Genomic DNA, 22209 nt, shown 5'->3' on the forward strand with positions numbered 1-22209 from the left:
ACGCTTTCTGCCTCGCCCAACGCCAGCTTGAGCGGAGGGCAGCACAAAGCACCCTGGGTACGTGCCGGCCGTGCTTCCCGGAGCGTCGTGCAGCAAGGGGGGTCATGTGCTTCAGGAACCGGTTTCTCTGCTGGGACACGCTCCAGCTCCCGTGCAAGTTAACAGAAGTTGTTTGAGAGTGGAAAGAGCTGGGACGGGCTGTGGGTGAGCCACCAGCATTTCCCCCTCCCGTGAGCCTGCAGCGCTCTGGCGTGAGCGGGGTCCCCTCGAGGACCAGCTGATGGTGCCCTCAGTCACATCAGTAGTCGCGAAGCCCCGAGGGAACGGCGCTCGCCCCCGGGCCCGGAGCCGTCCTGCGCCCGCATACGGCGCGGCAGGGGGGCCCCGAGGGGGCTGTCCCCAGGCCCGGTGGCGAGCGGCGGCGGTGTGGCAGGGCTGACTCGGCAGCCCGAGCTCCCCCAGAGCCGCCCCGGCGGAGAGCGGGTCGGGCGGTAGCCGGGGCCCGGTGGGCTGCCCGCCCGAGGCCCCCGGAACGCGGCAGGACGGGCCGGGGAGGGTCACCGCGGAGGGGAGCCGCGGCGCCGGCCGGGCGGCGCCGGTGCCCCGAGACGGCACCAGGCAGCCGGTGCCGGCGCCTCCGCCGAGCCCCCCGCCCCGGGAGCCGGTCCCGTCCTTCCGCGGGAAGGGGGGGGAAGGGGGGCCGGGCGCGGTCCTCGGCCCGTCCCCCCGGGCCCGGCCGCCCGCCGTCGGGGCGGCCCGGGGGCACGGCCCGGCCGCCTGTCTGCCCGGCGAGGGGTGCGGCTGGGGCGGGGCGGGCGCCAGGGGGCGCTGTGCCCGTTCGGAAGAGCCGGCTCCGACGGCGCGCACGCAGGCGCAGAGGCGCGCGGCGGCGACGGGGAGGCCGGGGCCCGGGGCCCGGGGCCGTCCCTGCTCCGCCGACGCCGCGGGCCGCGGTGCGGCCGCCGGTCCGGACCGTTGCGGCTCCGCGGGGGACACGGGCGCAGGGGCCGGCGGCCTCCCTCTGTCCCTCCCTCCGCGGCCGCCGTTCCCGCAGCGAACGCGCGCGACTTCGCCTTTATTCCTTTGTGCCGCTGTCGGGCCGCGCGTCCTTCGTTTTCTGCCGCGGTGCCAGCCCCGCACCCCGGGCCCCGCGCCCCCCCCTTGTCACTTTGCTAAGTAATAATTTCCATGTCCAATTCCATTTCTTCTCTAGTTCTGAAATCTCCGAGCCATCAGCAAGGAGGATAGTTCACATGAAAACTAATTACACAAAATCAATATTTAATCACAGCGCAGCATCCTGATCCTGCAGAAAAAAATCCCTTTAAAACTCTCCTGCCATATACAAATACTCCTCGGCCGCTTATTTATAGATCTCTTTTTTTTTTTTTTTTGTGGGAGTAATTTTCGGTTTTATTTTTTTAAAGTCTCGACACGTGCGAGCCGTGCACATCTGGAGTGCCTTATCCTGCCGGCGTTACCCACCCCCCACCGCCCGGACCCGAGGGGTCTTTGTCCCCCCGGGGAGGCCGGGCTCCGCCATCCCCGCTCCCGCCAACGCCCGGGCGCAAGAGGGGCGCTGGGCCGCCCGGCTCCCCTGCGCGCCTCCGGCTGCCCGGGCCGGACGGGGCGCGCCGCTCGGCGGCCGGCTCGGGGCTCGCGGGCGCTGCAGGGTTTGCCGGGACGGCGGGGCCGCCGAGCCGCTCCCTCCGCCAGCCCGCGACCGTCGGGCGGGTCTCGCCCCGGCGGCCCGGGCGGGCCGTACGGGGCGGCTGGGAGTGCGGGACTGGCCGTGCCTGGCGGGCGGCGCGGGTCCCCGGTCCAGCCGGTCGCCGCCCGGTGCCCCCCGCCGCCCCGGGGCTCCGCGCGGCTGCCCGGCCGCCCGCGCTCCGTGCACCGCGGGAGCGGCGGCGGCGGTGCCGCCGGCCCCGGGTCGAGCGAAGCGAGAGCGGGGCGGGGCGCGGGGCCGGGCGGCGCGGCGGAGCCACCTTAACGGCGAGCCCCGCCCCGGGCCGCGCGGCGCTCATTGGCGCAGCCCCGATGGCTGAAATTCATCGCTGAAATGCAAAACTTGTTGCTGCTCCGCCAGCGCCGGGTGAGAGCGAGGGAGCGCGCAGGGGAGCGCGGCGCAGCCGTCCCAGCGCCCGCCTGCAGCGCCGGCTCCGCCGCCCGCACCGGCCCAGCCGCCCCGCCGCCGCCGGAGCCCTGCGAGCCGCGGGCAGCGCACGGCGGGCCGGCGATGCGGCGCGCAGCTCCCGGGCGCCGGAGCCTATGAGCGGCGGCGCGCCGCCCCGTCGGCTCTCGGGCAGCGCAGCGCGGCCGGCGCCGGGCGGCAGCGAGCGGCGAGCCGCCGGGGTGAGCGCGGGCGGGCGGCCGGTGCCAGCGGCGCGGCGGCGCGGCAGGATGTGAGCGGGGCGGCCGAGCGGCGGCCGGCGCGGCGGGGAGCGGGACGGCGGAGCGGCGCGGGGCGGCCATGCCCTTCTGAGGAGCCGCGCAGGATGTTCGGGCTGGAGCAGTTCGAGCCGCAGAGCAGCAGCCGGAGCGGCGGGCAGGCGGAGCGGGGCTTCGGCCAGCCCGGACTGAGCATGAGCGCGCACTTCAAGGCGCCGGCCTTCCCCGGCGGCGGCCCGGCGGCGGCGGCGGTGGACCCGGCCCTGGGCGCGCTGGGCGAGCCGCCCCTCCTGGGCATGAACATGAGCCTGGCCGGGGACGCCTACGGCTTCCCGGGCCGCGGCCCCGCCGAGCTGCACGGCGGCGGCATGCAGCCGCCGGTGCACGGCTTCTTCGGCGGGCAGCAGCCGCACGGCGGCCACGGCGGCGCCCACCACCCCCACCAGCACCCCCCGCACTTCGGCGGCAACTTCGGGCCCGACCCCGGCGCCTCCTGCGTGCACGGCGGCCGGCTCCTGGGCTACAGCGGCGCGCTGGGCGGGCAGACGGCGTTCGCCGACGGCTACGAGCACATGGCCGAGAGCCAGGGTGGCGAGGGCTTCGGGCAGCAGCGCCCCGGGAACCTGCCCGACTTCCAGCACCACAGCGCCGGGGCCTCCAGCCACGCCGTGCCGGCGCCTTGCCTGCCCCTCGACCAGTCCCCCAACCGCGCCGCCTCCTTCCACGGGCTGCCGGCGGCCGGCTCCTCCGAGCCCCACGGCCTGGAGCCGCGGCGGCTCCCCGCGCAGGGCGGCGTGGACTCGCTGGAATACAATTACCCCGGCGACGGCCCTGCCGGCCACTTCGAGCTGCCCGTCTTCTCCCCGTCGGAGCCCGAGGGGCAGCTGCCGCACTACGGCGGTGGGCGGCAGGTGCCGGCGGGCAGCGGCTTCGCGGGGGCGCCGGCCCTGGCCCGGGCGCCGGGCATGGCCGTGGCCAAGGCGCACCCGCCGCAGCAGCACGGTGTCTTCTTCGAGCGCTTCGGGGGGGCGCGGAAGATGTCCGCCAGCCTGGAGCCGGGGGCCAGCGCCAGGCACCCGCTGATGCAGCAGCAGCAGCCGCCGCCGCCGCAACCGCCGCAGCAGCCGCCGGGCTTGCTGGCCAGACAGAACTCCTGCCCGCCAGCCATCCCTAGGCAACAGCAAACAGAAGCCAACGCTCCCAACCCCAACCTGCAGGACAATGGGCCCATAATGCAGAACCAGCATGCACAGTTTGAATACCCTATTCACAGACTGGAGAACAGGAATATGCATCCCTACACCGACCCCGTGTTTAATATGCAGCACCCTCCTCCGCAACAGCCACCAAATCAAAGACTGCAGCACTTCGATGCCCCCTACGTGAGCGTCGCCAAGAGGCCACGGTTCGACTTCCCTGGCAACCCTGGCGTCGAGCGCTGCGCCTCCTGGGGCAGCGGCATGCATGGCCCCACCATGGAGAGCCACCTCTCCCCGACGGCCTACCCCGGCCTGCCGGGTGAATTCACCCCACCGGCGCCCGAGGCCTTCGGGGGGCCGCTGCCGCACAGCGGCCCCGAGCACCCGGCGCTGGCGCAGCGCCAGAACGCGGCCCTGGTGATGAAGCAGATGGCCTCGCGCAGCCAGCAGCGCCTGCGGCCGCCCAGCCTGCAGCAGCTGGGGCACCACGGTGAGGTGGGCCCGCCTGGCGGCCTGCCCCCACCCGCCTTCGAGCGGGAGGCCGGTGGCAGCGGCCGCGGCTTCGACCCGCCGGCACCGCACCTGGCCCCCGACAGCGCCTGGTTCGCGGGCCCGCCGCCGCCTGGGGAGCTGCTGCCGCGGCGCATGGCGGCGCCGGGGCTGCCGGCCGAGGCGGCCCCCCACGAGCTGGGCCTGCAGCCGGGCGGTGCCGCCGTGCTCTTCCGGCCGGGCACCAGCGGGCTGGGGCTGCAGGAGCCACTGCGGATGGCGGGCGAGGGGCCGGCGCAGGCCCTGCCCTCGCCTGGCGTCCACCCTCCCTTCGCGCCCGCCATGGGCGGCCTCTCGCAGCTGCAGTCGCCGGGCGGCGGCGTGGCGCTGCCCAGTGCCCCCGCCGAGCGCCGTGGCCCCACTGACTTCGCTGCCCAGCCAGGCTTCCCCTTTGCGGCAGCAGCGCGGCAGCCGGTGGCCCACGGGGCCGCGCCCGCCCTCAGCGCCTCACCAGGTGCCTACCCGCCGCCCCCGCCCGAGTTCCCCCCACCACCACCGCCGCGGCCTGCCGCCAGCAAGCTGGGCGCCCTCTCGCTGGGCTCCTTCAGCAAGCCGGCCAGCAAGGACAACGTCTTCGGGCAGAGCTGCCTGGCCGCCCTCTCCACTGCCTGCCAGAACATGATCGCCAGCCTGGGTGCTCCCAACCTCAACGTCACCTTCAACAAGAAGAGCCCGGCCGAGGCCAAGCGCAAGCTCAGCCAGGCTGAGCCCGACCCGCCGCCGCCTGCTGCCCCAGACTACTTCCCGGCGGGGCCGCCGGCAGGCGGGGGCGGCGCGGGCAAGACGGCGGGCGCTGCCCCACTGCTGCCCGCCGAGAGCAGCCTCTCACCTGGCTACACCCTGGAACCGGCGGCCGGCGGAGAGGGGAAGGCGGGCGGTGGGCGGGGGCGGGGCCGCCGGAAACGGGACAGTGGGCACGTCAGCCCCGGCACCTTCTTCGAGAAGTTCTCGGCCACGGAAGGCGGCGGGGCAGGCGTCAGCCCGGGGCAGCCAGCGGTGCCGGTGGCGGCGGGGGGCCCGCCGGGGGCCGTGGGCGCAGAGCGTGGCGGGGGCACCCCCCACGACAAGCCCCTGACCTCGCCCTCCTGGGGCAAGGGCGGCGAGCTGCTGCTGGGGGAGCAGCCCGACCTGATGTCTTCCCTGGACAGCGGCATCCAGAGCGTGACCAAGTCGGATGGTAGCTCCCCGCACGTGGACTTTCCTGACGAGGTCAGCACCAGCTACGGCAACGAGGACGAGGTGTCCTCCAGCTCCGACAACGCCGCCTCCAAGCCCACCCGCAGCCCGCTGCTGGGCGGCTCGCCCAAGCTGCCCCGCGCGGAGCACGCACTTCTCAACGGACAGAAGCCCCTGGCCCTCGGCCTCCTCAATACGTCTACCTCGACCCCCGACAGCTACGGGCTCAGCACCACGGCGGGCACCCACCCAGGCACGCCGAGCATGGAGCAGGTGCGGACCCCCACGAGCACCTCGGCCCAGGATGAGATCCACCCCCTGGAGATCCTGCAAGCGCAGATCCAGCTCCAGCGGCAGCAGTTCAGCATCTCGGAAGACCAGCCCTTGGGGCTGAAGAGCAAGAAGGGGGAGTGCACGGGGCAGAACGGGGACAGCGACCTGGGCAGCTGCTGCTCGGAGGGCGTCAAGGGCGCCATGAGCACCATCGACCTGGACTCCCTGATGGCGGAGCACAACTCCACCTGGTACCTGCCCGGCGAGAAGGCCCTGATGGAGGGGCAGGAGGAGGACAAGCCCATGGCGCCCTGGGAGAAGCCCAAGCCCCCGAACCCAAGCAAAGAAGGTATCGGTCATCCCGCGCGGGTGCCGGCCCACGGCAGCGGGGACGGTGGGCTGCTCGGGGAAGGGGAGGTGGCGGGGCTGTGGCCCTGGGCTGCTGGGCACACCCTGGCTCCAGACCCGCTCCACCAGTGGTGGGCACCTCAGTGGGTGCCGGGTGCCTTCCCGTCCTGCGCTGGGGCTGTGGGATGGCAGGTGGCTCTGCTGGGGCGGCCAGTGGCAGGGATGAAGCGCCTGCTGCCCGGCCGTCCCCAGGTGACGGCCATCCCCATCCCCATCGTGCTTCCTGGGGAGTGGCCCCCTGAGGGCTGTGGTGCCCCGGCTGGGACGGGGCTCTTGGGGGTGCTGAGCAGAGGGGCTGCTGGTGGAGCCCCAGCCACGCTGCCGGGCCTGGGGGGCTGCGGAGGGGGGCTGCGGTGTAGGGTGCCGTGGAGGAGGCTCCCGGCAGAGCCCCGTTGGGCTGCTGGGCTGGGCTGCCGGGTGTGGGGTGCTGAGGAGGGGGCTCCTGCAGAGTCCCACTGGGCATGGGGTGCCACGAAGGGGGCTCCTGCAGAGCCCCACTGGGCATGCGGTCCTGAGGAGGGGGCTCCCGCAGAGCCCCATGCCGGCTGAGCCTTCCAGCCACTTCCCCAAACTGTTACGGAGGTTTTCCTAAACAGAGAAAACACGCATTTGTTAGTGGTGCTGTCCCTCTGATTCCAGGTATTTCCCTGCTTGCATTAAGAGCCTACCAGCAGTGGGATACTGAACTGAAAGGCTCTTAACGTATTTTTTTCTTTACTAGAAAGGCAATTTAAAATAAGGCTCTGGGTCTGCTGGTATAAAACTTGCTTAGTTGACAGATGTTTAATTTCAACATTAGTTGTCATTTTTGATCCTTCCCCATGTCCAGAGGGCATCATAATTCCCCAAGCTCAGAAAAAAAAATTTTAATGGAAAGCCCCCTATTATAAAAGCTGTTGAAGATAAAGATGATTATAGATTCAATTGGTTTCTATTTTATTGTATCAAAGCTATATTTTCCAAACTGCCTGGCTGTGTGTGTGAATATTACAATAGATGCACGTGGAAGTACCTGCTGTATGAATGCATGCAGGCTATTTTTTGATGTGCTATAAGTGCACGTGCGTAATTTACGCCATATAAACTCATTATTTGTGCCTAGGAAAGTTGATGTTTTGTTACCGCTAGCAGAGTTTGAAATTATTTTCATTACATCTGGTGGTACAGACTGACTTTTTACAGTCCTCCGCGTTTCGTGATTTCACTAAGAAAGGTGTTGGGAAAATCAAAAGGGAGCTGGTTTGAAAACTGGGCAATTTCCTACCCCCGGTTCTGGTTGGCTTTCCAGCTTTGGCTTTCTGAAGCGTGAATCCTAGCCCCCACGGTTTGTCTCTTTGTTCATGTTTAATGCCCAGCGCAGGAGACTCTCATTTCAAGCGGGAGTGTTTAGCATGCACAGCAGACTCTAGGAAGCCCATCAGCATTCTCCATGCTTCACCCAGGCAAGGACATAAATTGGTTTGTTTGGGGCCCTTCTTTTCCATTTTTAAATGGAGTTGCACACAGCATCCTTCCTGGCCCCTTCTCTTTTATTGTTTCTTGTACACAACATCTAGATCTGACTGGATCAATAGCTAGTTAGCACAAATCACAGTTCCTGTCACTTCTACCTTGGCAGACTCGAACACATATATACGTTCTCTCACAACACACACACACGCGCGCGCGCACATCCCCCCGTTATGTGTGCACTCTCACACACACACATGCGTACAGATATGCAGATCTACACACCGTGCTGTTTTTAGAAATAGATTTTAAAAGAGTAACTTATTCTATAGATCTTCATTTCATGGATTAAAAAAAAAAAATCCTGAGCAGTGATTTAATCCTGAACAGCACATTTATGAAAAGTGTAATTTGGCTTAAAATTATGTGTATTTTGTGTATATGTGTCACATGGAGCCATGCTTTCTTTAACGTCTTTAACAGCACTCCTACGTTCACTTTGATCGCCGCTATTCTTAGTAACATCTAGTGAAATAAGTAATTGCTTTCTGGTCGCGATAACCACAATGTTGCCATTAAAACAGTTCATCACTTGGAAGGAAAACCATTTAATCAGTGTTCCTGTATAAGGATATGTTTTCGTATTTCAGAGGCTTAACGTAAAATAGCAAACCAGTTTTACAACAATGCATAGAGACACTCGTTTTGTTTCACACTTTAGTCACTTACAGGATTTGAGTGGGCTGGTTCTTTGGATGAGGAAATTCATATAGACCAGTGGAGAATTTACTTTAACTGTTGTTGGAAGTGATAAAGATACAATAGGTGAGACAAAACGGGCTGTTCTCCTCAGTTAGTAGAAATAATTTAACTTTACATTGCTATACCCCCGAGTGTTTGAAATTGTGTTTAAGAAAAGGCTTTATTTATCCAGTGACGGAGATTTTAAACCCTTTTAGGTGACTGGGATTTGCATCCGTGGTATTTGTTCCAGCAGTTCCCCAGTGTACGCGTGCAGGTTGAACGCACAGGCTTCAGACAGCACTCCTCCAAATTTCAAGCAGTGCCTAAATGTGCTTAATACTGCGCTGGGGAAGCGTTCACCATTTCGTAGTTCTGTGCAATGTTAAGAGTGAGATTAGTTGTTAGACCCAAGTTCCCTCACCAGCACGCAGGCATTGTTGGTGGGCTTCTTAATTACACCTGCCGTGATGGGAGGGAAAGCGTTTGGTGATTTATTCCTATTGTGGCACTGCCGCAATCTGCACCAGCAGCGGCTCCGTGGGCTCTGAGCGGGGCGGAGGAAGGGACGGCGGGTGTCGGAGGGCAGGTGTCCCCCTTCCCGCCGCTCTCCTCCCGTGGCGTGGAGCGAGTGCCGGGGCCCAGAGGCTCTGGCTTCGCTGCCAGCTGTGGAGGCACAGCGTTGGAACGGACAGGCTCCCCGAAATGCAGCAGAATCAGGAACTTTTCAAATACTTCGTTAATGCCCAGATTACCGGAGGAAACAACTTGTTTGAGTTGTTTTAATGGCTGGTCAGATTCTTATAGCTCGTCTCTTTTTTCTCATAATGGCATTAGAATGATTTGCTGATGTCTAGCAATCTGTGTGAGCTGTGAGCTTTGAAGGTAGAGGGGAGCAGATAACGTTATTTCAGACACCTGTGCTGTAGGTGCCCTTGTAACATGTACACACCTACATCATTTAGTGATAGCCTTTAGCCAGGTCCGTGCATATGTTCACGTTTTGTTTCTGAATTTAACATTATTAATGCTGGCTGAACATTGGTCTTCGCTGAAATGCGATTTTCTGCAAGGAGGTTTCTCTGATACATTGCTTCTTGTGCTAACATGTTTTACGTGAAGTGGCTGATGGTTTTTTTTCCCCCAAAATGCTTTCTAGAATTTCATGTTTTCCTCTGCAGCTAGAACTGGGAGTGAGATATAATAATACTGAGTCTAGAGAGGTCGTGTTGACTTCCAACCCCGCAGCTGTAGCTAACAAAGAATAACCAGATGAAACTCACTTAAAAATTGAGGGCCAGTTTAATGGGGTTTTGCTTTGCCTGGTTTGACTGAACCAGAGCAATTTCCCCTTTAGTGAAATATTGATTAGTATTCTCTAGAAACCCAGTAATTAAGTGCTGGTGGGGTTTTGGTTTTAGTTTTTAATTGAAATTTTGAAGGTCCCATACTGCAGATGTCAGGTGAAGATGTCAGTATGTAACCTAGAACCATGCAGGTGTTGACTGGAAAAAATAAGAATATGTTCAGTTGCTCGGTAGCCGCTGGGCTCGTCTGTCCGAGCTGATGAGCATGTGCAGTGCAGCATGGTTACTTTTAATCTTTGAGGTTTTGTTAATATTTCATCGTAACACCGAACCTATCATTTGAATGAGCCAGCAGGCCAAAACTAGTGATGAAGCAGTATGTAACGTCCGTAAATTACTACCAAATACATTAACAAAGGTCAAATTTGGTCCAGATGTGGCTAGGAGCCTTTGTTTTCTTTCTCTTCCTAGTACGTTCTGCTGCGTGCTTTTATTTTAAATACTGCTAAATTCTTTTAGACGTCCCCTTACCAAGGGACTAGGTTTGTTTACTGAGACCGAGTTTGTCAGTCCTCTTGTGAGGTATTTCAAACACTTAAATATCATTGAAAGCAATATGTGATTTGGAATGGGTTTGTACTGTACTGAGGGTTGTTGGAAATGAGTTCACTGACTAAGCTCAGCGCACTTTGCAGCGATGGATCTGTGATTCCCGATGCTGCTTTGTTTGCTTGAAAGAGCTGTTTAAACTTACACAAGGAATTTTAACAGTTAGTGAAAAAAACGCTATTGCCTTTGCCAAGAAGTTACGTGATATACTCCACAGATATGAAATACACATCTTTAATAAATGATCTGGATTAGCATGCGGATTTATGAGGAAAGAGTACTCCCATTGCATATTGTAGGAGAGAGTTCGATGTGCATTAGATTTGGGTTTAACAGGATCTTTTAAACTCTTCTGACCTGTCCAAAAAAAAAAAAAAAAAAAATCAAGAGATTGCCCCAGTTTGGCTTGGCTTCGTGTGAATGAGAGTAATACTCTATTGTTTACTTTGACCGACTATCATTTTTAATATTTTCTGCTAGAAAGTGGCCCTGTTTAGGAATGTTTTCCTTTGTTTTATAAACATTCTGCAGCAGTGTGTTTGTAGACCTTCATGGCAAATATTAGAGAAGGCAAGGGGCAGAGTTTTCAGTAGTATTTGCTATTGCTGCTGTAATGCACGAAGATATTTAATGCAGAAAGTGTGTGAATTTATTGGCATTTCAGTAACTACCATAGCCACTCTGTTTGCCTTTACACCCCTCCATCTGTCTGTCTGTCTATTAATTTTTGGCCTTTAGATTTACCTGTTCCGCTCATTTTAGTGGACAGTCTAGCTGTATTTGAATTAATGCAGATCACAAATTTAGTTTGTGTCATGATGCTTTCTTTTAGCAAAGTCTGTTATTCTATAATGGCACGTTTAGTTATGAGGTTAGTTTTAACTGGATTGTTTTGTACATACTTCGTGTGAGAGAGTGCATGAGACAGGCTTTGAGGGATATAATTCTTGAAATGGGTATGTGAATGTGCTTCAGATCTTTACATATGATGTAAAGGGAAATGAATTAGACTTAATATTTATATATGAGCTTAGATGACAGCATAGATTTATTCTGATTTGTGATGTATTACACCATGTCTGCTCTTAATTTCAACATGCAATACCTGTTTTTTTACCAGTGACCTAGTGAAATGCTCTGCCATGAAACTGCAAATATTTTTTTGCTAAAAAACGTTATTAATTAGCAATAGCTACAGATACAGTTTGTCATTGCTTGTATAGAGCAAAGGATAAGGCATTAAACAAAAGTCTAACCTAAAAGTATATGGGCTGTTTTTATTTGTACCAGCTGACTCAGCTTCTGCAATGTTCTGTACGAGGGAGAGGTTTTGATACAGCAAAATGTCTTTATGTGGCCATATAAAATTTTAGTACTAGACAAATTACTGTACATTTTTAGTCTGTGGTTTCCTGTGTGTTTCTATTAAGTACAAGTATGAGTAGAGCATCCACTGAAAGTGTAAAGGCAGCTCTAAAATGAATCTTCAGGTGGCCTAACACATAAGCTTTTTTAATGCTAAATTTACTGAAATATTATAAACAGTTTAATTATGTAATGCCTAGAGCACATTGAGAATATCAAAAGAGACCAGTCAAATTGTGGGTAGTGGGATCCTTCCCTGTTTTGTTGCTAGCATAAAATAGATCATCCTTAACGTGTTTCGGGCTGGAGCGCTTCGTATGCAGACAGCATGGATAACGTCGCGGCCACCGCTCGAGCCAGCAGTCGGCTTTCTGTCAAACTGTTCTGGTTTTTCCACTGAAAAATCTAAGCCCTTGAAAAGAACAAAATTTGCACCTGCAAATACATGCTTATAGTTTGCAGGATATTTTTAAGATTGATACGTTGGGTTTTTTAAATACAGAATTATTCTTGTTTCATTTATTTGAGGGGCGTTTAGAGCTTCCGTTAATGAGGTATATTTAGAACATGGCTTGCTTGTGCACTTCCTCAGCACCAGTTCTTGGGTAAGGGACACAGGGCAGGGAACCCTATGGAAATTAAATAGGTGAAGCTGTGGAATCTTCCAGGAAATTCAAGGTCTGCCCTGACTTTCTTGATCTTGGTTAGATTTCTCAACTTTTAAAATGTAAATCTGAATTTTTGCTATTCTGTAGATAGACCCAGTTTGCACATAGTGATAACATGACTAGCTTATGTAAAAATACTGATATTCTTTGTGGATAGCTGCTTTTCCTTTGCAAAACACTTTTGTGTTGGTGCAGTTAAAGCATTATGAATTATTAGTGACCTTTTTTAATGCAAATATTATATTTTTTAAAAATTTAAATATATTTTATGCCTTATGTGCCAGTGTTACAAAGTGAAATACCTTTTAAATTTAAAGCTGAGAATTGAACAGCTGGAGGTCTAATCCATTAATTTTTACAAGTTGACTTTCTTAATACTTCAAAGAGAACATCTTAGATGATATTGCTTTGCTACTTCCCTCCTCAGCACCCCTTCTTCTCAGCTCCCCCCCAATGCCCTCTCTTCTAAGTCTATGTTCTGCTCATCTCCTGGCAAATGACAAAAGCATATGTGTGCGGGGAATGCATTTTCCTTAGTTGATGTAGTAAGTTGTAAGACTTGATGATCTAGAAATGTACTTTCTCAGTGTTGCACTTTTTGTCTACATACTGATGCAAAAAATATTGTGGTTACTGCTTTTCTAGTAGTCTTCTCCCCCGTACTTGAGTTATTTTTTGTAACAGCACAAGCATTACCGTAAGAGTATTTGTGTTCAGCAGCCATGTGTTCTGAGCTTGTACCCTTTTGAGACACCTGACTAAAACCTAGAATGCATCCCTTCCCATAGGATTGGGTTTGATCGATGCTGGCCATTTTTAAATAAAGTTTTTCCAGTATTTTCTTGCCCCTCTTAGACGATAACTGTTTTATCACATCTTACAATTTCACTCCCCCAAATGCATGTATGTATCAGTCACAGGAAGCTCCTGAGAATGAACCATTTCTCATCTGCATGCTTAACTTCTGCTGGGAGTCTTTAGTTGTGCAATTTATGTCTGTTTGTTTTCAATTTTAGGAAATCTATTTGTGTCTGTTTAGTATTTTAACATAAAAACGCAGTATGACACTGCGCCATCTAAATTTTTATTAGCTTTTAAGATTTGTCTAAAGGAGGTTTTTTTGGCTTGGTAAGCGGAAGACTGGTTACGTTTAAGTGCTGCTTTGATAGATTTTTTTTTACATTAAAATAAATACAGTTTATTTGAGTTTAAACACAAACAACACATGTGTGAGCTCTGCAGGGCTCCACTAGTTCTCTGCTGCAGAGTGTTGTGTTAGGGACGGCACTGCAGCCTCACTTTAATGACCAGTTTGCTTCAACTTGTGGATATTTATCTTTTCTTCCCCCCACCCTGTTTGGAGCATTTAAAAAGCGAGATGAGGAAAGTGAGTTGCTACCTTTTTTTCATTTAACTCTCTTACCTTCAGTTCTGACCGCTGGGCCTTTAGGACTTGATACTCTTGATCACAGAAAAGCCTGTAATGAGTCAGTAGTTGGGAGACAGTGTTTTTTTGTGGTAAAATATATGTTTTCAGAGTTAAGTCTGCATTTAATTAATTTCGTGAATTAGTATTCACAAAATATTAGAAAGCATTTGTATTGCTAATAGAAAGATCATACTGAGGCTGAGGAAGCACAGTTAATTGAAAAAGCAGCCATTTGTAAAGTGAAGAAAATTTTAAAACATTTCATACCCTAATTAAGAATATACTCCTGATTTAAAATTGAGAATATTAATTTGCTGTGTGAAGCAAATACACTAAAAACCCCTGGAAACAGTCATATCCTTCCTTCCTCCTCTTAATCCTCTCCCTAAATGCAGTTTAAGAAGAAAAGCATGACTTTTTCCTTTTTTTTTTTTTTTTTTTTTTTTTTTTAATGTAGCCTGAAACCATTTTGCTAGAAAGATGTAAATTGATCTATTAACATAGGAAATGAAGGCTGGACTGGGGTTATTATCCAGTCAGAATTTTAGGATCTCTTTCCTAGAAAAATCTTCCACTAATTTTTTTTTGGGGGGGTGGGTATAATCTTCCTCTATAATGACATTTTAAAGCCTTTTGGTCTTGGGTAAGAGAAGTCATGGGAAGCAGAGGATGCTGTAGATGAAGGATGTCTGAGAGACACAGATGTGAATGCATTGCAAGTAGGGCCGGGTCCCCAGGGACCAGAACTGAGCGTTCCCTCCCATCCACTGCTGGAGGTGATGCTCCGATTGTCTGTTGGGTGAAAACAGGCGGAGAGGGAGCGTCTGCCTGAGTGTTCCCATCTCCTGGCTAGATGGCACAGTCGGTCAAGTCATTACCATTGCACTTATGGATACTTGGGTTTATATTTGATTTAGATTGCAGTGGAGTCTGTATTCAGGTCCCACTCTATTATTATTTTTATTATTTAAGATCATATTTATTGCACCATAAATTGACGCGGTCCTTTAGAAACCTGGGAGACGTTCCCACTGCTAAAGATTTACCGTACAAATGAGATAAAACGGACGTCGTTCGGCCACGCAGCTGCCAGTGTACCAGGGACCACCTCCTCCTCTGGAGGCTCGCTGGTCCCGGTAAACTAGCAGCTGTGGGGCTGAATGACCGCGGTGCTGCCAGGGCTTTGGCAGAGGATGCTGGTGGGGCGCACAGTGGGCTCCTGTGCTGGCAGAGCTGGAGGGAACCTGGGGACAAGTCTGGGCACTTGGGTGCCCGATAAAGGCTGGCACGCTGGGACTGAACGGTGCTGGGATGGAGTGTGCGACCGGGGGTCTGGTGGTGGTGGTTAGGAAGTATGTGTAGGCAGGGGGAATGGAGGGCTGAGAGTGTCTTGTCCCACTTGGTAATCTCATTTCTGCATCGATTACTTCTTCCTCCGGTGCATTTGGTGGGGACAGAGTGGCCGTACTGCCCTCCCCGGTGCAGCATTTCTCCTCTCCTGCAAAAACGAGAAAAAAACCCCAGTTATGGCACTTCTGATCCAGAGTGTGAGTGAATTTCTAAATGAATTTCTCAGTCTGAGCAACAGGGAAAGAAACTGAAATGATGTGGAAGTAGTTTGATGCGAGATGGGTTTTCACCTCCTCCAGATGCCTGGGGACGGAAGCATCACCACAGATAAGCTTCTCCTCTCCTCTCCTCTCTCTCCCCCTCTCCTCTCTCCTCGGGCGAGGGGAGAGGAGGGTCCTTCCCCCGCTGGGGCCTGACCCCAAGGTTTGAGCTATCTGGTACATCACAGCACTCTGGTATGACTTAAGCCTGGAGTTGTCCTGATGTAATATTGCTAGAAACAGGGTATCCCTTAGACGTCTAATGCAGCCAGATAACTTTTTGCATGTAATGTTAACAGGTATTTTTGATCTGACTCACTTGTTTTGTTAATTTTTATTGGTGCCAAAATGTTGGGCTGAAAAACTTTTTTTGCCTAGTCTGAAGAGTAGCCCAAATTTCAGACCAAACGCAGTTTTAAAAGCAAGAAAATAATAAATGTGCCCATTGTTTGTATTCTAAAAAAAAAAAAAAGGAATTCCCCAGTAAACATAATAAAAATTACCACAATCTATGAGACAATAATTCTGAAACACTTTAAAAATAGTATTATCATTCAAAGTGCAAAGCAGCTGGTATTTTATGATGGAACAGATTTTATTGTTGCTGGATATAGGGTCAAACACTTGCAACACATTCTTGATTTAACAAACCAAAAACACAAGTGCTTTTTTGAAGATAAAATCAGTATGATTTTTTTTTCCCCTGGATGCTGTAGTTCCCTTCTCTACCTCTAAATATAGGCACACGCTGTTCTTTTTATGCTGGGAGAAACAGCTAGCATCCCAAATCGCTGTGCTCGCTCTCTACCACGCCGTCGTTCTAGAGGCATAGGAAAAAATAGGACTGTCTCAAGTATAATTAAAATCTCATACTAGCTATTTTGAGATAGGCAGATCCCCCAAAAAGAAAGAACAGCAAAACATTTCTTCATTCTTGTTCTTTTTAATTATTATTATTTGCCATCAATGGGAGGTTTCATACCATTGTCTGTTAATTCGTTGTAGTGCTCTCAGAACAGATATGAATTGCGATGGCTCAAAAACTGCAGGGGGACTGGGGCAATTGTCACAGGAAAAGCTGCAGGGAGCTTGGGGGTAGCCACGGTTATTTGGGTTATCTTTACTTTTAAACTTTGTGCATGCAAGGTAGTATCGTACCTTACATGATAAAGTGATTTGTCCTGTAGATGAATCAAGTTAGTATACTATGTCCTGATTTTACTTACTTTAGCTGAGGTGCTTATGGGAGTTGCAGAAACGAATTTGCTGCTTGCAGCCATAGGGCTCCTGGGTGCTCCGGGTTCCCGCGTGCTCCGGATTCCCATGGTCCGGGCTCTGCCAGGACTCCCGAACGTGCGGCCGAATGCCTGGCTGCTCGTGTGCTGGGGGACTCTGGCTGCTGTGGGCTGACCAGTGCCACTTCGGAAGCGTGGGTTTTTAACAAAGCAGTGAAGTTTTACTTCAAATAATTATCCCAAATCCTCTTGCATTTTGTGTAGTTTTTTCTAGAGTGGTTTATGCCAATGGTGCTGGAATATTTCAGTTACAGAAAAGAATAGATTAAAAATCTTCTCCTTGAATCAGACAAATGTGAGCTTCAGGAGCTGGGGAAACATGCAGTTGGAGAGATTGTGATACAATTACGTTTTTATGTCTACCTATTAAGCATAATGAAGGGTTGGTTGCTGGCCTTAAATTTGGAAAGAGCTTACTGTAAAGCTTAAAACAGAAGTAGATTCCTGTAATTACTGCTTCCTGTAATTACTTTGCAGTGAGGAGTATGGCTAGGTAAAGGGAATAAAAACTATTCATTGTCCAATTGTATTTCCATAACTGCTGCACTTTTAAATGTCTGTTTTGAAAGATAAAATTTTTTGTTATACTCATTTTCAGAAGTAAGCTAATAAAAGCCAACACAGGGCGGGGGGGGGAGGGGGAAGAGGTGAAGAATGTCAAATGCACAATGCTTAGAAAACATACAGCTTTAACTTCTTTTGTGAGCCCTGCTACATTATTTGGAGAATCAGTAGATATGTTTATTAAACACAATGCCAGTATACTATTTTGTTTTGTGTTTACTTGAGTTTGAGATATTTGATGATAAAATTAAGACTTTAAAAAACTTTGACTTTTATGTTTGCTTTTTTTTGTACTAGATTAGGCAAACCTAATGAAACATGGTTCAGTCAGTTTTGAGTCTCCTTTTGCTTTTACTTGACATTATTCTTGTTGCCTGATGGCAATGTATCAGGCAAATTTGGATCATAGCGTCAATTGTTTGAAATTATTGTTTAGATTATATTCAGTTTCAGATGGTGTGAAACTATTTGTAGTAAGGAACGACCATTTGTTTATGATGATAAAAATAGTTTTTCATAGCCTACATTTTTTTTCTTTGTATGTAATAGTAATTGTTATAGCTCAGAATATCCCTGTGTAGTTTTTCAAAGTGATAACGTGGCACCATTTTGCTCTCTGTATGCGTTTGGGACTGTGTACTACATTGAAGAGGAGCTGTTTCTGCGCTTCACACAAGGAAGAAGAGGGGGCAGACCAAACCTTTTCTTGTCCCTTAGGAAAAAGAAACAAACCCTAAAACACATCCTTTTTCCTCTCCCCCTCAAAAATTTGGATTACATCTTTAAGATGGAGGGGTTTTTTCTTTTCCTTTTCCTACCATCTTTTAAGATGTGCTGTACTGGCCTTTCTCTTCCTTTTTGTGGAGCTACTCTTGGAATCTGTTTTAAGGGGTTATATTTGAAATGTTCTTGAAGGCTGCCTTCCACAGTGGTCTGGCCCAAATAGAAATGTGAAAAGTTCCCATTACTGAGCTGTAAAAGAATACCGTAAATGGGTTATGCAGCAAAAACCATTTAGATAAAAATGCAATTTTCCCTTCCACATACACTGCTAAGAATTAATAGCACATTCTTCCTAAATGGGCCCTTCTATATCATATTTTCACCTTAATGAAATTCTTTCCAAAACAGGAGTGTTTCATTTAAAATTTTGGAGCAAAATTGATCTGTCTTTATCCTCAGTTAAATCTTAGTTAAATCTCACTGGAACGTAGATCTGTGGGATATCTGGGTACTTTATGGAAAATAGATGTTGGTTTCAAAGGTCAGCATCAAAATTTGACTCGTCGTCCCTTCTCAGGGTGTATGTCATGGGACACTTCTTATCCGTGTGACTTCACATCTGGATTGTGCTTTTTGGTGGGGTGGTATGTGGTGTGCACGCCAGCTGTGCTCTTACTGGTTCTTCTACTTGGCCTGTTGGCCACCACGCAAGGGAGACATGACTAAGTCACTTACTGGGTCATTTTTGCCAGAAATACTCCAAAAGGGAGAAGGACCAAGCCCATCGTGGCCTTTGCCTGCGTCACCCCGGCGCGGGTTCGTCATTGCACAGCTGGAGCAGCGGTGGTGAGCCTGAATGCGGCATGGGCTGGCAGCACCATGCAGCTGCTTGCAAAAGCGCACAGACGTTATTTTTAATATGTCCATTTTCTCTAGAAAGTAAATAAATGCCAAATTAAAAAAAGAAGAAAGAATCCTCTGTGGTGGCAGCAAAACGGAGGTGGAGATGCCCCCTGGAAGACTCGGTTTGCCAGAGGATGCTGTGGAAGACCTGCTCGGGGCGGCTCTCCAGCGCTCGGCACAGCCCGTGGCACCGGGAGGACCGCTGCCACCACCCTGGTGCTGAGCCCGCCGGTGGGGCACGTCCCACGGTGCTTTCGGCGGGCGGTGTGGGAGGAGAGGTGAGAGCTGCCGGTCCCTGGGGAGGTTAGTCCCCGTGGGATGCAGCGTGCAGCACAGGTGCCCGATTTTGGTGACGGTGGCTTCTGTCCATCCGCAGTGTTGGTGTCTCCTTGCTGTTTTCCTTCTGGAGCAATGGTACCTCAAGCAGGCCCCAGTGTGTGGCGGCTGCTGGCGCTGGCTCTGTGCGGCCGTGGGTCATTAGCTCGTGCGTGCGAGAGCCGAGGTGTTTTTAATTCCTCCTGGCAGCCTCTCCCCGACGAGCAGGAGCGGCTCCAGCAGCCCTGAGTGGCGCTGGCCCTTCCCTGGGCACGGGCACCCGTGAGACAGGCGAGTGTGCTGGGGTGTTCACAGCCTTTCCTGCAAGTGTGCCGGAGTCATCAACAGCCAGTCCCAGGCAACAGAAAACCAAAACAGATATTCACGCTTTTTTTACGGTTTCCTTTTTAATAAAAGGGTTTTAATATAAAGGTGAGAACAAAACTGTACTTTAGGAATAGGGCTAATAGAAAGATTCCTGCTTTAAGCAGCTATTCACTGCTGAGTTGCAGTGGGGAAAACGCTTTTATTAAATAAATTGTTTGGTGTTTCCATAGTATTAGTAAAATGATTCCCACGTATAAACAATACTTGTAACAATGAAGACACGCATAGGAGTTGGTATAACTCAAAGTCTCCATGTTCAAACCAAAAATCTCCTTTGGTAGCAGCACTGAGCAGCCTTCTGCATCCTTTTTGTGATAAACTACTCTTCAGGGGACTCTGTGCTTGGGATATCCCCCAAGACGTGAAATACAGGAAAAACGTAAAGCCTTATTTTCTCAAAGCAGTTCTGATGCCTGTAAAAGCACTCTGGAGCTCTTCTCCCTAATGCTATCTGAAAATGTATTTTTTGGACACCTTAGCTGAACCCAAAATCTAGCTGGCCTATTGTAGGTGTCCTGCATTGGGGTTTTAATTGGGGTTTCACCCAGATGCTGCTTCCCTGCCTGTGTTCAAAGGGTCTGCTCCTGCACAACTGCGTGACTGCAGTCAGTGAAAGTATTGCTGCTGCCTTAACCCTTCGTTGTGTGAGCACGGTCAAATACAGAAGGAGATGGTGTTTGCGATAGCCCGCATGTGTTACGTTTGTTTGGAAAGTGGGGGAGGAGCTGCCAAGTAAACACTCTTGAAAATCACCTTACGCACTTGTCGTCTGGGTGATTTAGTGCTCAGACAACCAGAAGGTGCCCGACCCTGCCCGTGTGCATCTCACCGGCAGGCCGTCGAGCCTTAGGCCGGGGCAGAGCCAGCTCGTGTTCTGACAAACTTTTTCCTTTTGGGAGGACGGCAGTGATCCGTTCAAACGCGATAGGAGCTCCGCGTGCGTCATGGGGTGAGGGTTGTCCTCGGCGGGTACCCCGGCAGCCTTGTGTTGGGTGCCGCCGGAGGGTGGGTACACGGTGGGTCTGTCGCTGCCCCGGCGCTGCTCCCTGAATCGCGTTTGCAAGGAAACAGATGCCTTCAGTGGATTCCCCCTCCCACCAGTTTGCAGATTACTGGGAAATGGATCACAAAGTTCTGTCATTCATTATTCAAAATGTGTTCTCAAGCTCCCTCGGCAAATAGTTATCAGTTCATACACATTTGTGATTTCCACTTGAGTTGATACCTTACTTAAGAGACTTGGCATCCGTTTGTTTTCCTTCTGACTCTTACTCTGAACTAACACTTAGCTTAATCCAAATTCTGTTTTTGAAAGGGGTATTTATAGTCAGTGAGGCTTTGACTATTTACAGTCGTCTTCCGATAGTCTTCCAATCAAAGAACAGAAAAATACTATACTCCTCATCAGATGGGTTACATAATAGCTATTTATTCAGTCACAAGATTTCCCTTTTGTGATTCACTTTTTGTGAATCACAGTAGTTCAGCGAAGATTGCAAATCATGACTTTTACAGCCAAATATGCAATTCCCTGGAAGCAAATGCTGAAAATTTAAATATTTCAGTGTAGTTCTTTGTAACTTGCAAGTTTTGTATTAATGGAACATTGGCTCTTGAGTTTTTGTGTAAAATGAAATTAAAAAAAAGCCCACAAGAATGATTGCTCAAAGTAACTCTGGAAGGCAAACATTTCTGAATAGTTACAGTCTGCTGTCTCATTTGTGGTACTTGAAAATGTGCAGTGTAGTGTACAGTGTTACACTGAGTGCCTTTTTTATTATTACTCAGAAGTGCTCTGCAATCCTGATGAATACTGAGGGCCCTGCAGGGCAAAACTGCAGGCAGATAGAGAGGTCTGGATTGTCACCTGCCAGGCAGGACACACCACCCTGCAGAACTGGCTCTTCCCCTGCTCTTCAGGTGAAAAGATACCACTAAACCTGGGTGGCTAGGTCTTGTGCAGCCATCTTATTGTCAGGAAATTTAAAACTTGGTGTCCGACAAGGAAAACGCAATACAACTAGCCAAATATGGGCTGCTCTCAGACTTCTACGTTGGCTGCTTCATGCCCTAGGACAAGAGTGCTTGTCATTAGGAGTGTTTGCTACCCTGTGTGAATGGTTAACCATTCAAAGAGTGCTGCTTGATTCTACTCTAGGTTTGGATTTCTTATGCGTCACTATTTTTTTTTTTTTTTTTTTTTTTTGCTGTTGGTGCTAGCTTGATGGCAAGCATGCTGCATACTAAGTTGTGCATTTAAGGTACAGTAAAAATCTTGATGGCCATTGTTTCTATCAAAAAAAACCTTCTCATCTTCAAAGTCGCTGCTGTTACAATAATTTTCTCTTTGAACGTGTCAGGATTCTGTCTTTGATTATATACTGAATTGTCTCTTGTCATTGCATAACGATTTTTTTTCTTTTTTGGGTAGACAGAGACATTTTTCAGTTCATCACAGTTCATCCCCCATCCCAGTACTTCTTTAAAGAAGAGACTATGTTGAAAACGGATATTTAAGAACATAGATCTCCAAGAAAATAACTGGTTTTGACTTTTTATTTTCCTGGGAATATTATACAGCTGATGTGAAATATAGCTTTCTTGTACAATTTGAATTTAGACTTGCAAAATTTCCCTTTTTCCCCACTCCTCTTTTTACTTTTGATTGCACCAGAAATCATTATTTTGGAGATTTTCTTCCATTTTTTACTTTGCTGTCTTTGCACCTCACACCACACAAAAAGAATAAATCTCTGTAATTCTACCACCAGTTTATTCAGCTTTAGACAAGTTTTGGAAAAAAAAAAAAGGAGAGAGAATGGAAAAGGGGGTTTAGAAAATTAAATAA

General features: G+C 51.1%; 1 protein-coding gene across 2 annotated transcripts in view; it reads left to right on the forward strand.

Moving 5' to 3' along the window:
- The first annotated feature begins 1968 nt into the window (after positions 1-1968).
- Positions 1969-22209, forward strand: part of MN1 (MN1 proto-oncogene, transcriptional regulator) — a 117286-nt gene continuing 97045 nt past the window's right edge. The window contains exon 1 of one of the 2 annotated variants that reach the window (XM_069794506.1): positions 1969-5937. In XM_069794506.1, coding sequence (XP_069650607.1) covers positions 2499-5937 — 3439 coding nt within the window. In that variant the 5' untranslated portion in view covers positions 1969-2498. The remainder of the gene's footprint in view (positions 5938-22209) is intronic. The other variant, XM_069794507.1, reaches the window with a different exon arrangement.

The sequence above is a fragment of the Haliaeetus albicilla genome, chromosome 10 (genome assembly GCF_947461875.1).
Source record: "Haliaeetus albicilla chromosome 10, bHalAlb1.1, whole genome shotgun sequence".
Lineage (NCBI taxonomy): Eukaryota > Metazoa > Chordata > Aves > Accipitriformes > Accipitridae > Haliaeetus > Haliaeetus albicilla.